At 37.3% G+C, this 17090-nt stretch overlaps 1 protein-coding gene and 1 long non-coding RNA gene across 2 annotated transcripts in view; both read left to right on the top strand.

The window, feature by feature from the left end:
- LOC135706600 (uncharacterized) overlaps positions 1–17090 on the top strand; it is a 247376-nt gene that overhangs the window by 100595 nt on the left and 129691 nt on the right. The gene's annotated exons all lie outside the window — the stretch shown is intronic.
- The window catches only part of LOC135706545 (probable serine/threonine-protein kinase DDB_G0268078), a 30231-nt gene continuing 18444 nt past the window's right edge, over positions 5304–17090 (top strand). The window contains exons 1-5 of the mRNA XM_065228185.1: positions 5304–5778; positions 14412–14746; positions 15241–15412; positions 15481–16631; positions 16691–16939. Of these exons, the coding sequence (XP_065084257.1) occupies positions 5623–5778; positions 14412–14746; positions 15241–15412; positions 15481–16631; positions 16691–16939 (2063 nt within the window). The 5' untranslated portion in view covers positions 5304–5622. The remainder of the gene's footprint in view (positions 5779–14411; positions 14747–15240; positions 15413–15480; positions 16632–16690; positions 16940–17090) is intronic.

The raw sequence follows: 17090 nt of genomic DNA, 5'->3' as shown, positions 1-17090 counted from the left end.
ATGACAAACTATATTTGATTTTTTGTCTCGATCTTTTGTGTTGAAAATAAACGCAAAAATGACATTGCGTTTAAACGAATTTCCCCCACTGTAGTCAAAGTAATAGTTTGTTGATACCAGAACAATCGGGATATCGGGAAGGTCATTCTTGTGAAACCGCATTGAATTTGGTATTAGCGAAGTGGAAAAATAACGTGGAGTGTAAAGATACGATTGTTGCTGTTTTTTTGGATCTAAAACGCGCTTTTGAAACAATTTTTAGGCCCTTATTGTTAAGATCAATCAAGCGCTTTGGAATTACGAGTACTGCATATAAATGATTTGAAAGCTATTTGTCTGACAGAGCTCAACGGACTGTTTTTAATGATTCTGTTTCCAGTCCCGTGGGGAATAACCTTGGAGTGCCCCAGGGAAGTGTATTAAGGCCCGTGTTATTTATTATGTATATTAATGACGTGCGACGCGTTTTACGATTTTGCGATATTAATCTTTTTGCAGATAATACTGTGTTATTCATTGCAGCTAAGGATTAAGATGATGCCGTTTTACACTTGAATGAAGATTTGCGTTTTCTCAGTAGATGGTTGAAGTATAAGCAGTTGAAATTGAATACAAGTAAAACTAAATTTATGGTAATTTCCCGGAATCGAGTAAATGAGAACGTCTCTGTTGTAATTAATGCTGAGACTATTGATCGCGTTCGCGAGATAAAATATCTTGGCATGATTATTGATGAAAAACTTAAGTTCAAGTCTCACATTGACAATGCCATCAAGAAAGTTGCCCAGAAGGATGGAATTCTATGTCGACTGAAAAACGATTTAACTATTGCCAGTAAAATACAGCTATACAAATCAATCATCTCTCCTCACCTAGACTTTTGCCCTTCCATTTTATTTCTGGCCAATGCAACACAAATATCGAGATTACAGCGCTTGCAGAATAAAATAATGCGTTTGATTTTGAGATGTAATAGATTCACTTCCTCAACTTTGATGCTAGACGCCTTACAATGGTTGTCGGTGAAGCAAAGAATTGTATATTTGACTATGGTGTTCATTTTTAACGGTTTGCTGCCTCGATATAATTGTGTGATCGAAATGAAAGAGGAAGTGACTTTCATAGATATAACACTAGAAACGCGGTTGAAATAAGAACACCACTTGTGCTTCACAAAGTTCATTATATTATAAAGGAATAAATGTTTTCAATTCGATGCCTAGACATATAAAACGTTCAGCAACACTTAAATAATTTAAAAGACACTTCATTTCTCACGTTAAAAGTGTCTTTTGAACAGTTATCCAGTGATTTTTTTTTATGAATTGACAAATCATGTATCTTGACGAAGTTATCTCTAACGGATTATTTTATGTGGATAGCTGCCATAACGACTTTTTAATAATTATTGTAGAACTGCAAAAACTATTTCTGTTCGCCACGATGGTGATGATGGATTTCTTATATTTGATTTAATGGTAGGAGATTTAAAAAAAAAGTTTACAAAGGTTTGAGCCTCGCGCGCGTATTACGGATATAGAGGATTGAATTTAAGATTTGATAAAAAAATGTAATTTTAAAGCTTATTTGGAAGAACCTTGAGTTAGTAGTAAGTTTTTTGGCAAATATCGAGGGTTCGTGAGCATTCCTGACATTGCTGAAAATTATGATAGCATCAGATTGCGGGGTTGCTAGTGTAATGGGATACTTTGTTGATTGTTCATTAACTCTTGATCGCTTGTAATACTTATGAATATTTTAGGTGAACAAAAAGGCGAACTAAGAGGTGGACGCCTGAGCTTTTCCATATTTATATCGCTGTGAAGCAACTGTTAATTCTAGAGGGAATTTATATCTGTAACTGAAACCAGTTCGATTTTGTTTGCAAAGCTGGTTAAAATGTCACATTTAATTATCTTAAAGATAAATCGTCCAGCTCAAACCTTTGTAGGGGTCAGAGATGGGACCATCATCATAAATCATCAATTCAATCCTTAAAATCACGCACGAAGTAATACAATATTTTTAAATACACCGAAACTCCACAATAATTAACGTTCTTACAGGGGCTGAAAGGCTCTTTAATTAAGAAAAAAAAAAAAACAAAACGTTCTTACCAATACTCATTAGGGGGCAGGCCCAGCGTAGTGGTCCATACTACTCACGCTAAAGGTCACGTGTTCAAAGTTCATTCCTGGCCAATCACAAATGACCTAAAATTTATAAAGTGTCTATATAATAAAAATAGGGGAAATGACGGCTTCGGCATGACAGACTATTTTCGGCAACACAAATTGAAACACTATTTTCACTGGATTTTCTAACGAAAACACTTCGCTGAATGCATGCAAACGATTCTTTATGCTTTCAGCTTCAATTTGATTATATTTTTACCACTTAAAAAAGGAAACTAGCAAGGTTTTCTTGAAATGAAACACACTTACTACAAATTGTAGCTGATTTCGAGTTGTCGATAATAGAACAGCAGAATTACACGCAGTTCAAATGGAACGGTTGCCGAAGAAAAACTGGTTGCCGACAATACTCGCTCTCACTAGAGAAGATTGGAGCTTTGTAAAAGCGTTTCAAAACAGTTTTTGACAATTCTTTCGACTGAAATTGTTAGAGCAGCTGGCAGCAAAAGATTGTAAACAAACCAATACTGCATATGTGTGCGTTCCTTAGAGAAAAAGGCTATAGAAAGAAGGTCGCTGCTTAGGTTGCCGAGAATACGTAAATTCCCCTATATTGGAAATGATTCTCAAAAGTGTAAAAACACTCATAATGACACCGTGCTGAGTTGATGGAAACCTTAAAAATGCTTATTACACTGCATGAAAATATTTCACGGTTTCCGAGAACTCACAAAACTTATCGCCTGTTTTTTGACACACGGGCCAGCCAAAAATAGATCTCAAATACACATACTTCTACCTCTAGCACGAGATTGACTGTTTGTCTACTTGAACGCTAGTTCCAGATCTTTCGGAAACTTCCCTTAGGGTTCACATTATGCGAAACTTTCACCATGCTCCTACAAGAAAGACCCCCTTCCATGGACAAATAGTGTCATTGTGATTGCCACTCAATTTACGAATACAAGTGGAGTAGAGGCTTAAAAATCTATCAATTCATAGATGTTTGGGGTAGGTGTAATGTTGAAACTGAACTACCATGTAAGTAAAAATTCATATCTCTACAATAAATTCTATCATTTTTTTTTTAAATCTTATGCCCAAATTTCAAAATGGTTCCTTCGAGGGTAATATAAGCTCTCCTACCTTGTTATGGTATATGTAATATTGCTTTTGAGGATAGTTAGAACTTAAACTAGAAAATATTTTTTGTAGCTAGTGAGTGGAAGCAACCTTGATCGTTATCATCCATATTCGTAAATAACCTTATGGCTAATTTTTATGGCAACCATCTGTATGGCAAACGTCCGTATGGCTATCGTATTTATGGCTAATTGGGTGTCATCGTTTTTGATTCATGATTAGTTTGATTTCTATTCAGTAGTTATGATTCAGATGATCAGAACTGATATTTTGATAACATATGAAACATGTTGAGCCCTAAACACTATTGAGGTGATGAAATCAAAACCCAAAGCGTGATTCATTCAAAATCTTTTATTCGACGCGTAATAACACGCATGACCTTGAACTATGGGAATAAAACATTGAACTATAGAAATGATTGGTTCCAGAGAGAGCGCTCAAGTCGAAGTTTCATTCCCATGATTAATATTTTATTAAGTCACATCGCATGTTAACGCAAACGAGTATTGATTGTTGTCACCAGTAATCGGTGTCCACCAGGATATAAAATCGATCCTTCAGGTTAATTTACTGTTTCCGCCCTGGAAAACATCACATGACCCATTCCATGAAGTTCTTCACTGCGACTTTTCAACTACGTTTATCATTTTCTGTGTTGTTATTACTTTAAATTGAGGTTTACTTTACAGAACTAGATAAACGTAGTCACGACACGAAGTTTATTACTTCTATTAGCATTTATTATTGACTATATTCATAACTATCGATTGGAAAACAAAGTAAATCGATTGGTGCACATAGCATTGTGATATTATGAAGTTTTAAACGAATATGGTAATCACGGACCGAAAATCTGCTTGTCAAGTCACCTGGAATGGGTCACATGCTCTTCTAATATCTGTAATTATAACAGCATGCTCACTGATACTTATGGATCGATCGTATCGATGCATAATTATCAATTTTTCCCAACTGAATTGCAATTTTATACCGACTGATGGTTCACTTTTTTATGTCGTATTTGACTACCATACACATAGTTACGATAGCTTGAATTAGAAAGCAAACATTGAGCATGTTTCCCCCTATGTTGTTCATAAAATATTCAATGAATTTGTCGGAAAGTAACGTCATGCCATATATATTGTCTACTTTGTATTCACGAGCGTCTGGCATGTATTTATATAGGTGCATCTGTTTGATAAGTTCAAATTTCACGGTCGAACGGTTCCCAATGGAACTTCGAAGGGGTAGTTTTGTTCAGTTGGGTGTTGGGTTTATACTGAGTGACCTAAAATTGCACGGGTTAACCAGAAATCGATCTAAAAGTTTAGACATTTGCTTAATTATACATGAAAACCTGAAAACCTAGATTGCGGCGGGTACGGTTGAAGTTGAGAAGTGTAATAGTAGGGAACTAGTTCACCCACATCTTCACCTAGTTTCTGTTGGTATTGAATTACATCAGGGTTGAATCTGATTGAAAAAACTGATACTGTTTTTCGAAAATTTTACATTTATTCTATTCATCTATTAAATAAATAAATACGTTGTTTTTCAACGATAGGTGCATAAGCTGTACAGTATTTTGTGAGAAAAAGATCAACCCTGAAGGTGGCTATCAACTTTTCTCATCAACCATTTCCTTTAGTTTGACATTTTTTTCAAAGCCTGTGCTACCTTTCGGGGGAAAAACGAAGACGACTGTTCCATGTAACCGCCTCCCCAGCCTTCGTATGTCGCAAAACGGAAGAAAAATCGCCTAACCTCGTTTGAGGACACCCGTCAGGCCGAACGTGAATTATAGAATATTGCTCTCTCTTTCTCTTCCCATACTGGCTGACTGGTTTTGAATTTTCCTTCATTTCCCATAGCGTTTCCGACCAATTGGAACCGGCGACTGTGCGGTCCCCTTTAACAGCCGAGTCAAGACAATAGCGACGATGAATATTAATGAGTCTCACAGGAGTGGCCTAACGAGTGATGTTGCATATTGAACTTTCGGTTGAGCCAAACGACGACAACGACGGCGACGGAAGGACATCAAATGGTGACGACGACTGCCAGGGCGAGGCAACACATTATTACCCATAGACATGGAACCAAGTCTCTCCCGGGAGCCACGACCTACGAAAGAGTGCAGTGGGGAAACTTTTCCTAAGGTGAAGCAAAATTGCTAAGCAAAAAACTTGCAAGTGAGTGACATGGGACAAGGAAATATGTTTGTGTGTTTAGTTGTTTGCGGTTTTGAGAAAATGGTGCACGAAGAAGTCCTCAGAGACCGCATTTCGAGTGAACTGTAGGAACTGCACGAAAACTGCAGGCAAAAACCGCAACAATCATGAATCGTTACCTGACGCTGAGCCAACTGGGGGATGGCACGTACGGAACGGTTGTCCTTGGCCAACGCAAAGACACCGGTGAGAAGGTTGCCATCAAGCGGATGAAGCGGAAGTACTACTCCTGGGAGGAAGCCATGAATCTTCGGGAGGTTAAGGTAAAGTATTTTTATTTGTGTGGTTATGTGTTATTGGTTAAGTTATTGTCAGATGTACATAGATGGAAATGAGTAATTTGTAAACGAACGTTAACATTTTAAGAAATTGATGATCATTTATATTGTTTGAAGTTCACATGTGAATTACGTATTTTTCTACACCCTTATTTTACACGTGACGGAAACCATCTTTGACAGAAAGGGTGAAACGTAAATAATCGTGTCATGTAAAATTAAGTGTTCCGGGGCTGAAATGTTCGTTACTCGACGAAAAGTATGATTAATTATAGAGAGGGTCTAGTATAACAGAAAAGTGGACTAGCTGGCTTTGAGCCAAACTGTCAAAGTCAAAGCCAATCGAGAAGTGCCTATCTTGATTACATTGGCAGTGTTGCTAGAAATCACTAAGGCATAGGTTGTCAAGGTAGTTTGTGTTGAATCCACTCCGTTCTAATTAATTGAGCTAAATTTCACGTTTACAATTTTATGGCAAAATTGACGCTCGTATATGTGAGTCTCAGTGATCTTACATTTACGGGAAATGTTAGATTTGCCTAAAAGGTATACATAATTTTTATTAGCCGATTATATAACGATTTTTTGAAAATATTTCTTTATATATATATAGCTAACAATTTTTGAACAAAGTGTGATTCCTCAAGTGCACTGAGGCTAGAAAATCATATCGTGAAAGTTTTATACGAAAATTTACTTTCTGGAAAAACTGTCATGCCCCGTAACGTGGGTAGATCATCTTTTTGTAGTACGCTTTGGGAAGTAAGATCTACCACCGATATATCTCGATATATCACCGAACATATATTAATCTTTGTTACTTTTTTATGTTTTGACAAGACTTGGCTTTGTCCACCGAGGATGATCTTGAAACAAGGAAAAAATGAGATAGTTAGTCTTCATCTATGTGATTCCTAATCTTCTATTCGTTGTTCCCTAGTTTGAAGTGGTTAGGACTAGGGTTCTGATGCATGTTCATTATCGGTGTCATTGCTTAATTTTGCAGCTAAGGAACCCAATTTTGACTGACAAAGGGCCGTGCCTTTGAAGGGTGCTCTCACTCTTCGAAAGGTAGAAATAACGGGACCTTTCAATTAGAAACGATTCCTTGCGATACATACAAGAATGACAACTGTATCAAAACCGAATACTTCATCATTTCTCAATAGTGATGTAGTAATACGACATGCACTAAACTATGGACACGGGATATTCTACAATAGATCAAATTACTGGTCGCAGTGGTTTTACGAACAGAGGAAAAAAAGTACTGCCATTACATTTGTTGCGAAAAACATGTATAGAGGATGCAAGAAATCCTTACTTACATTTGATGTTATGCCATTTGTTTTGCGTGTTTCATTCACTCATACCTAAGATTACGTAACGCTCTATTCATCTAAAGCCAGGCTTATTCAGCTTTCACTCACCTAAATTGTTTTCAATAGAATAATCTGTAATCAGCGAACATTGGACGCATGGATATGGATAAAATGATGAAATAATAGTCAAAACGCTAACAATATACGAACCAGCCAAGGGCTGAAAGTCTCTTTAATATATAAAATTAATCTTAAAGTTAGGACATTAAAATCTAGGAGAATTCTTCTTCTCCTTGTATTTCAAGACTATTGCTTATCGCAAATTAGCTTATTACGTGCTCTCAATTTAGTGCTCTAGATGCACTTCCGCAGTTGTTAATAGAGACCTTTTGATGCCGAAAATTTCCTAGACCGGACAGGGAATCGAACCCAGCCACCTCCAGCATGGTCTGCTTTGTAGCTGCGCCTAATAAAGATCGATGTCTTATATAAGACGATGGAATCAGCTTGCCTGTTGGTTTTTAGTATGTTGAGCAAGCCAACTTGGAACGCCAATAGTAGTTTGTCAAAATAACATTTAAATTGTCCATGACTTGAAAAATCCAAAATACAGTCCCGTTCGATTTTGGAAAACTCCGACTCCAACTCTCTTTTTTCAAATAGTCACAGCTTTTGTAAGTACCGTTTAGAATTCTCTAGTCAACCGATCGTTTTTTTTTCAAAGAAATTGGCCTCAAGTATTATAATAGATCAATCAAATTAGCTTACATGTTTCAATGACATGCCAAAGTTTTAAATAAATTGTATACAACTTCTTAAAAAATAAACGGTCTCAGTTACAAAATAAATTGGCTAAAACTTGAATGAAAATGATTACAAGAACAACATGTGAAAAGGTCATACAAGCTTTATGTAAACAAACCTTCTTATGCCCTTTTCTCGCCACCCATATGATACCAACGCAAACCATCAACATCACCGGGTAGGGAAACTTTTCCTTTCCCAATGATGTTATTGGTTTGCGTGGGTGACCCTCGGTTGGCGAGAAAAAGGCCCAGAATGGTTTGTTTACAAAAAGCTTGTATGCCCTTTTCACATGTGGCTCTTGAATTGATATTAAAATCAAGCTTCTATCACACCTATCGAAATCAATATAAACTCTCTGCCTAATTGATCATACTTACCAATAAACATGGACAAACAATTTTACAAATTTGTATTTCATTAATAACGGAAATTTGGCGCAAGTTCGGACTTTTGGCCATTTTTAAAATAACAGCATCAAACTGTTATTAAATTTATGAAACTGTGAGTATAACCAGCTTGCAATGAACACTGGATGTGAATCAATTTTAGTATATAGTGCTTTTTTATTGCGCTATAGATTAATAACTTAATTATTTTTTTAATTTTAATAATGTTGATTCCTTTATCTAGTTTGTTTATTTGAAAGGCTCAATCGCGTTAGCTTTACGGAGCCGATAATTCATTGTTTGTAACACAATTAACTTATTTCTATCCCTAGTAGGAGTTGGGCCGAATACTCGCGGCTTACCCGAGGTTAGAGGGGTACATTGTCGAAGGATAGTATCAGGGAAGGAGCTTGGGGGCGGGGTTTCGTTGTCTCATCAGATTTGTCAGATTTGTCTGGAGTTCTACTGGCTATGGTGACAAGTGGGCGTCAATGAGACTCATCGAGACGGGGGACAACACAAACAAAGACTTATAAAGAAAGACAAAATACAACGGAATTAATTTCTTATACTATACATTTGCAGTAACATATAATTCGACTGCATATAGCAGAGATCGAGGGTTTCCTACACGTCGCTCATAGGCATATAGGGTTGTCTTCCTTGGGCCTAGAGGGTTTTCAAAAGTCTCTCTCTGGCAGCGTCTGTTGATTCCTTTAGAAAAGTCCCTTGCACAGATTTTTTTTAACTATCCTTTGGTTCGTAATGAGTTCTTGAGGGGCCAACAAAACAACACATTTTCTGTTGCTATTGTGGTTTAAGAGCATTTACCCACTTGCCTCACCACTATTTACTTATCCCACGGTACCGTGATAAAAACATCGAAACCATAAGCTGTGGTGATGAAGAGGTTTGTTAGATCAAAATCAACAGTAGCACTCGGTTTAGATGGTACTGGTAAATTTTATGATAGACACACAAAATCAATCGAATTATTATGAGCCAAAAAAGTTTGACGGGGACCAAATTTCCAGCAGCTCTACACACTTAGAAAAAATCATGTAAATCTGGGTGCTCTGAGACTGACATATACGAGCGTCAATTTTGACATGAAATTGAGTCATAACAGACGTGAAATTTAACTCAATCAAGCGTACTTTTCGTCGAGTAACGAATTTTTTAGTTTCGGAGCACTTAATTTTAAATGAAATATTTGTTTATGTCAAAGATGAATTCCGTCACGTGTAAAATTAGTTATTTCTAAGTGTGTAGTTTAAAATAATGATTATGTAGGAGTAGGAGTCAGACTCTGGCTCCGACTCTGACTCCACGACTCTGACTCCATTACTTCGAATCCGACTGTGTTCTATGATATTTGGAAATATTGGAAGATATTTGCGAATATATCGAAGGGCAAGGCTTTTATGTGAACGCTTATATGATCCCAAAATGTCAAAACGGTTCTAAAAACGGCAACACACCATAGTTTTATAAATATAAAATTTGACTTTAATGGCGTCAACATTTAAAATATAATTTTAGACGCTAAAAAAATACATCAAAGAATTATTGGCGCTTCATATCTTCAAAATCAACTTTACATCACAAAACCAATTATCTCAAAGAAACCTCTGTGCACGAAGTCTTTTTTAAGCAGTATTAAGTTTACGCCCCTCTTTTTACGAAGTAAATCCCAAATAACGAGGTGGAAATACTGTTAAATACCCTACAATATGGGTATTTTTGGGGACCAGAAATCGATGGTTGACGCCATTTGGCAATCCAAGGTGGCGGCTTCTGGTTTTAGAAAATACCCCACAATATGGGTATTTTTGGAATTAAAGTGACGTGTAGGGAACGGAAATCGATGCCTGAAACCATTTTGAAATTCAAGATGGTGGTTTACAGTTATAGAAAAACAGAAAAGTACTGTGAAAAGTACCCCTCAATATGGGTATTTTTTGGAAACGAGGTGACGTGTAGAAACCGGGAATCGATGTCTGACGCCATTTCTAAATTCAAGATAGTGGCTTCCGGTTACAGAAAAACTTGAAAATTCTATCAAATACCCCACAATATGAGTATTTACGGAAACGGAGTGACGTGTAGGGACTGAAATCTATGACTGTCACCATTTTGATTTCCAAGATGGTGGCTTCAGGTTAGATAAACACTTGGAAATACCATCAAATACCCCACAATATGCATATTTTTTAAAAACGGGGTGACGAGGAGGGACCGGAAATCAATTTCTGACTCCATTTTGAAATCAAAGATGGTGGCTTCCGGTTATAGACAAGCTGGGAAACACTCCAAAATATGGGTATTTTTTTTTAATCCGAGTGACGTCTAGAGACCGGCACTACAAGTCTGACACCATTTTGAAATTTTAAGATGGCGAATTGCAGCTACAGAAAACATAAAAATGCTGTCAAATACCCCATAATATGGGTATTTTTGGAATCGCGGTGACGTGTAGGGACCGGAAATCCATGTCTGACGCTATTTTGATCCAAGATGGTGACTTCCGGTAACCGGTGACTGGTTATTGGTTTGGAAATTGCTTCATTCCTGATGCCAAAGAGTATTCATCGCAAAAAAGGGTTGCCATTTAAAGTTCTTTTCGTTTTGGATAACGCCTCCAATAAATTCAGAATTGAACACCCGAATGTACAAATTCAGTTTCTCCCACCGAACACGACATCCCTTATTCAACACTTGGACCATAGAATGATATCCGTTTAAAAAAGTTCCTTCAGATTTATCTTGGACAAACTAGACTCCAACAAGACACTATCATTACCGGCAGCGTGAAGGACTTTTATAATCTAACATTGTGTCCAGTTTGTTGAAGTCGTGTTTTCTGCACTTCTGTGGCCAAATAGGCTACCAATGTATTTGTTTATCGTCACGAGGGGTGAACCAATGAAAATTTGTTTAATATTTCAAATGAATGTATTTCAGCATATTATTTTATTTGATGACAACAGTGACATGTCAGACAAATGTTAAAGTAATATACACAATGTAATTAATGAAAATAATGTGACTCTTACTTTTGTAATAAGTGCTATATTCGCACCCCTCGACTGTAATTTAATGATTGTTGCTGACCTTTTTCAACGCTAGATGGTGCGTGAAGCGATATTTTGCGGGTCGCCATTGCAATATTTGGAAAAGGCAGGAATGGATCATATTGTTAATATGATATATTTGCTAACATGAAGCTTTAGTGTAATGATTTATTAGCTAGAGAAAGTTTTGAAGAGGATAGGATGATAGTTCTGCGAGAGTACGGCAGTATGAAAATTTAATAGAAGTTGAAAATGAGCGAAGGACCATTAATGCGACAGTACTAGTCAAACGCACACTTCTTTATCTAACTCATACATATGGATGAGGATACTTGAAGTATTTCTTCAAATCTACAGGCAGAAAAGTGTTTTTCTTCTCTTCGGAAAGACACGCACACACTGAGGGTGACAAACAGTCTCGTTTACCGCTCAACCCGTCACTAAAAATAAGTTGTAATAATCTAAATGGCTTTGGAAGCGTCCAGATGATCGTAATACCATCAAAATGATTGTAGCAACGATGAAATAGCCTACACACTTAGAAATAACTAATTTTACAAGTGACGGAATCCATCTTTGATATAAAAGATGAGACCGTAAACAAACATGTCATGTAATTTTAAGTGCTCTGAAACTGAAAAGTTCGTTTTTCGACAAAAATTACGTTTGATTAAGTTATATTTCGCGTCTGTTCTGACTCAAATTTATGTCAAAATTGACGCTCGTATATGTCAGTCTCAGAACACCTAAATTTACATGAGTTTTTCTGAGTGTGTAGAATCGATATCGAGAATTAAATTCATTAAATTGTTTCTACATAATTTTTAAATTTAGACTGTGTCATTTCAGAAAGGTCGCTTAAGGTTGTTTCACCGACATAAAAATTATATTGGGCCCATGTATAAATTCTAAAAAAAAAACATTTTTGATTAATTTTTCATAAGCAACCGTAATAGATCATATTTTAAATTCTTCATAACAATAACTTGATCACATACATAAAAGCAAAGATGTAACATGTTACTTTTTAAAACTTGTGCAACTGAAAAGAAACTGTGATTCAAATAGGCAGTATATTTTTGGATTTGGTTTAATGAACATTTAAAGCGCTCGCTTTTAAAATACAGCTATTTATTACGTACATTCATCCAGGGTTACTTCCACTCACTTGCTATAAAAAATGTTTTTTTTCGAATTATGAAAATATTAAATGTTTTTTTGTGATAATTAGTACTTGTAAGTTACAAGAAGAGGTCGTGAAGTATGTGTTTGACTCACAAAACCTGTCAATTTCGCTTTCAGAGCGTCACAATCAGCAATCTTATGATTCGCGAGTGTTCACTCAGAGTGAGCGCCCACGATTCGTTCATTCGCTTATTGTGACACACTGAAAGCAATATTGACAGGTTTCATGTATCAAACACATTCTTCACGATGCCTTCTTGTAACTCACAATCTCTAATTATCACTATAACAACCCTGTATTCAACTTTTGCTACATGACATTCAATGGCTTCAATAAATGTGGAAACATCAACTGTATTTATTTAGTTCACGAAGTCTTGCAAATCCAAAACATTTTTATTTGATCAGGAATGAGCAAAATTGCCAGCGTTCTGAGTATGTTGAAGCATGTCTGAAGGAGTTATTTCTGGGTCGCACAAGGTTTTTATAGGTTTGGGATTTTCTCTTATTGTTTGAGTGACCACAAAACTGAAAAACCAAAGAACGCTTTGCACGTAATTATTGATTTTGGATAATGCTGCTTGTTTACTACAGTCTGGTATAAAAACTACCATGACATTTCTCGTATGAAATCCAAAATCACGTATGATTTTTATGCATGGTTACTTTTACAGTCAACTCGAGCTAAATCCTGGTACTTTAAAACAGTATTGCCTGAACTGCTTTTATTAACAAAATCGGAGATTTTTTGGACCGCTTTAGAAATTCATACAATTTCTCGAAAAAATATGATTTTGTTACAATAACTGGTTAATTCTTCTGGTCAAAAAGCTGAATGTTTTTGTTGAACTAATCGTTACACAATTCATTGACAAACAATTAAGCATGAAATACCACAAAGCTGAAGACGCTTTTTGCAATACACAATTTTATTGTGGACTACCAAAAACATATTTTGACCTACATTTTCTACTTCAAGCCACTTGTAAAATCATATTTTAGACCAGGTTTTGAACATATTTTGAACCACCTAAATGTACTGGTTAGCGGGAATGGCGAAAATATGTTTTCTCTAGATAAGCACAAATATATATTCGCTATACCTTACACAGCCGAAAAATATTTTGATATCACATCAAAGTGGATGCACTTCAATCGTGTCGAAAATATGGTGTAATATTAGTTGCCAAAAAGAACACAACTATCATTAATACAGTGCATGAATAGACATTACGCTGCTTTTACTGCATTTATTTATTGTTGTGGCCATAAAATTACATGAGATTTACTATATGATTGAAGTGCATCCTTTTGGATGTAATATTAAAATTAATTTTTACATTTTATCACTTCTTTGAGCTAAGAAACGGTTTCAAACGGATTTAATTGACGCAATAACCACATTCGCATTTAAACAAAAATAACTCTTGATAGTTGGGTTCAATTATGTCACCTCCTATTGATTTTGGACCGATTCAGCACGAGTGTGTTAATGCGCCCGTTTTTTTTCAATTTACTACCATAAAATGAAACATTTGACTCAAAACAAAAATGAAAGTCGCTAAGTGATGCAATGGTTTTTATGATACTTTCACAATATACTCAAATTTTATTAACTTTATGTGATAAAATGCCGTCGAGATTTTCTGAGGCATAAAATCTCTGATTAAGCGTCCCGTCGGAAGGGAAGTAAAGCCGCTGGTCCCCAGTCCAGTGGGTCGATAGGTAGGGTCCAGATGTGGGGCTGCCTCCTTGGTGGCGGTAGTATTGGTACTCAGTACGGAAACCAATTAAAGAAAGGACAAATTATTACTAATTCAACTATCCATTTGTTTTCTTTCCAGTCCCTGAAAAAACTCTCCCACGCGAACGTAGTCAAGCTGAAAGAGGTCATCCGCGAGAACGACGTTCTTTATTTCGTGTTCGAGTACATGCAGGAGAACCTCTACCAGCTGATCAAAGACCGCGAGAATCACTTCCCCGAGGCAACGATAAGACTGATCCTGCAGCAAATCCTGACGGGTCTGGCGTTCATGCATCGGCATGGATTTTTTCACCGGGACCTGAAGCCGGAGAATGTGCTGTGCTGCGGGCCGGAGCTGGTGAAAATTGCCGATTTTGGCCTGGCTCGGGAAATCAGATCCCGGCCGCCATACACCGATTACGTATCGACGCGATGGTAGGTTTTAGCGAAGCGTATATGTGCGGGCGGTTATCAGCATGTGGGCCTTCATTATGCATGGAATTAATTTGTTTTGGTTGTGGTATTTTTAGGTCTCCATGCAATTTTTTTTGGTTTCCCGTGATATTTCGTGACATGAGTGTTATTCGGTTTCTTCTGGTTCTATATTTAGTTTCCTGAATTGAGTAGTTGCTTGTGTATGAAAATCAAAATTTAGCTGCCTTTTCAATTGACCCTCTGCATGCTATGGCATAATTAAACTCTTATTAAGGCAGCATTTTTGCCATACATAGCACCTGATGTTAACTGCAAATAGACGAACGTAGAAAACAACAATTAGCGTCACGAACCTAAATTCTTGTGGTGCTTTATTGAAACAGTTGGATTTGTTCTATTTTTGTCGGTTCAACGTCTTTTACAGCTAGCGCAAACAATTTCTCGCAGACTTCAATTCTTACCATTAATTATATTTGCTTTCATCACGTGTACAGGTATCGTGCGCCGGAAGTGCTGCTGCACTCGACGCGGTATGGAAGTGCAATCGACCTCTGGGCGGTGGGATGTATCATGGCAGAGTTGTACACATTCCGACCACTGTTCCCTGGATCAAGCGAGGTTGATCAGCTGTTCAAAATATGCTCGGTACTCGGAACACCGGATAAGGTTACCATTTATCATTTTCTAATGCCTCTGCTTTGAATTTAAAACTGTCTATTTTCTCGCTACAACAGAATGACTGGCCCGATGGACATAAACTAGCAACAACGATTCAGTTCCGTTTCCCCGAATGTCCCAAAATTCCCCTGGAATCGCTGGTGATTCGAGCCAGCACGTCTGGCATCCAACTGCTAGAAGATTTCCTTCTATGGGAGCCAGATAAACGACCAACTGCCCAGCAATCTTTAAAGTATCCCTACTATGCGTCCGTAAAACAGCGAACTTCGGCATCCATTGTTAGCAATGGAAACGTTCAACTACCGCAGATTCAACAGAACGGCAATGGAGTTCCCAGTGCTAGGATATCGATCGTGGATGCACCTCAAGTTGAAAATGGAGGAATTGCAAGCAGATTCAGTGTTAATCCCAACAATGTGTCTGTGAACAATGCAAACATCAATGGAAGTGTCTACAAATCCATCAGTAATAGTGAACTGAATGAAATCAATTCTATGCTGAGCCTTTCACGGCTTTCCCAGAATCCTTCGGTGACGGAAAAACGTACTTCGCTAGATTATGGAAAACTCAACGACAGTGCGAAAAGTAACGGGAAGTACCAGAGTGGAATCAATTACAGTGTGCTCAATGAAATGCTTAACAACTACAATTTAGGCCTGAATGGTAGCCTTGGTCACGGTAATCAGCATCAAGGTCGGCTAAATCGGAACAATAGTATCACGAAATCGATTACCGATCGAAGCGACAGTGGAGTGAACGATAATGGCAGTTCAGTGACGAGCTACTCAATCATTAAACCAGCAATTGTGAAAATCGAGGAAAAACCCTCGGAAGTGTACGTGGGTCGCAAAGGTGAAAAAGTGAACGATATTTACGTGACGAGAAATTCGGGAAATGTGGGCAGGGGCGGTGGAAATCGAGCTGTCGATAGTGATGATTCGAGTTATTTCAACAATGGATTCTACCTACACAAACAGAACAGCACCTCAAAAAATGATTTATTCAACGAAAGTTTTCTGAACGAATCGAAAGTGTACAACGCATTTTCCAAACAGCCTGTTTTGCAATCGAGAAAGACGGACGAAGAAATTAAGCCAAACATAACGAAGAACCCTTCCCTGAATCGAGGCTTACAGAACCACTTCAGTAGAAGCTGGGAGCCTGTTAAGGGTAACAGTTTTGAAGATGACCTTGAAGGCATTCTAGGGTAAATTTCAGGCACTACGTGTTTCATACGAGGTATTATTAAATGGAAAATTATTTCAGGAGTCGAATAAAGTCAACCAAGAAATCCAACGGAGAATTTAAACTGGAAGATCTTTTCGGCACGGTTTCATTCGGGAAGGATAGTAAGAGTTCCAAGTACCCGAACACGGTACCATTTGCCAAAGGTGCGATGAAAAATGGCGATGAAGTGACGGATATTTTCGACAATTCGAACTCCAAGCCGTCGCATTCCAGCGCGAATATAGCTCCTAGGCGGAAAAATCAGCAGGTTTTCGTTTCGAATGGCAGGTAGGAGTAGTTGTGATCAGTGCTGTAAATTTTCATATCATTCAATTGAAGATGAACCACTACGACCATTTAATCAATCCTGTGAAAACGAATTCTCACATGACCATAATTTGAAGAGCCCCTTTCTCATTCGAAGCTCATTGTCACTGTC

Source organism: Ochlerotatus camptorhynchus, unplaced genomic scaffold (assembly GCF_037179485.1).
Source record: "Ochlerotatus camptorhynchus isolate MF236.1 unplaced genomic scaffold, CSIRO-AGI_Acam_v1.1 ptg000284l, whole genome shotgun sequence".
Taxonomy (NCBI): Eukaryota; Metazoa; Arthropoda; class Insecta; order Diptera; family Culicidae; genus Ochlerotatus; species Ochlerotatus camptorhynchus.
This window is presented reverse-complemented; position numbering and strand designations above follow the sequence as displayed.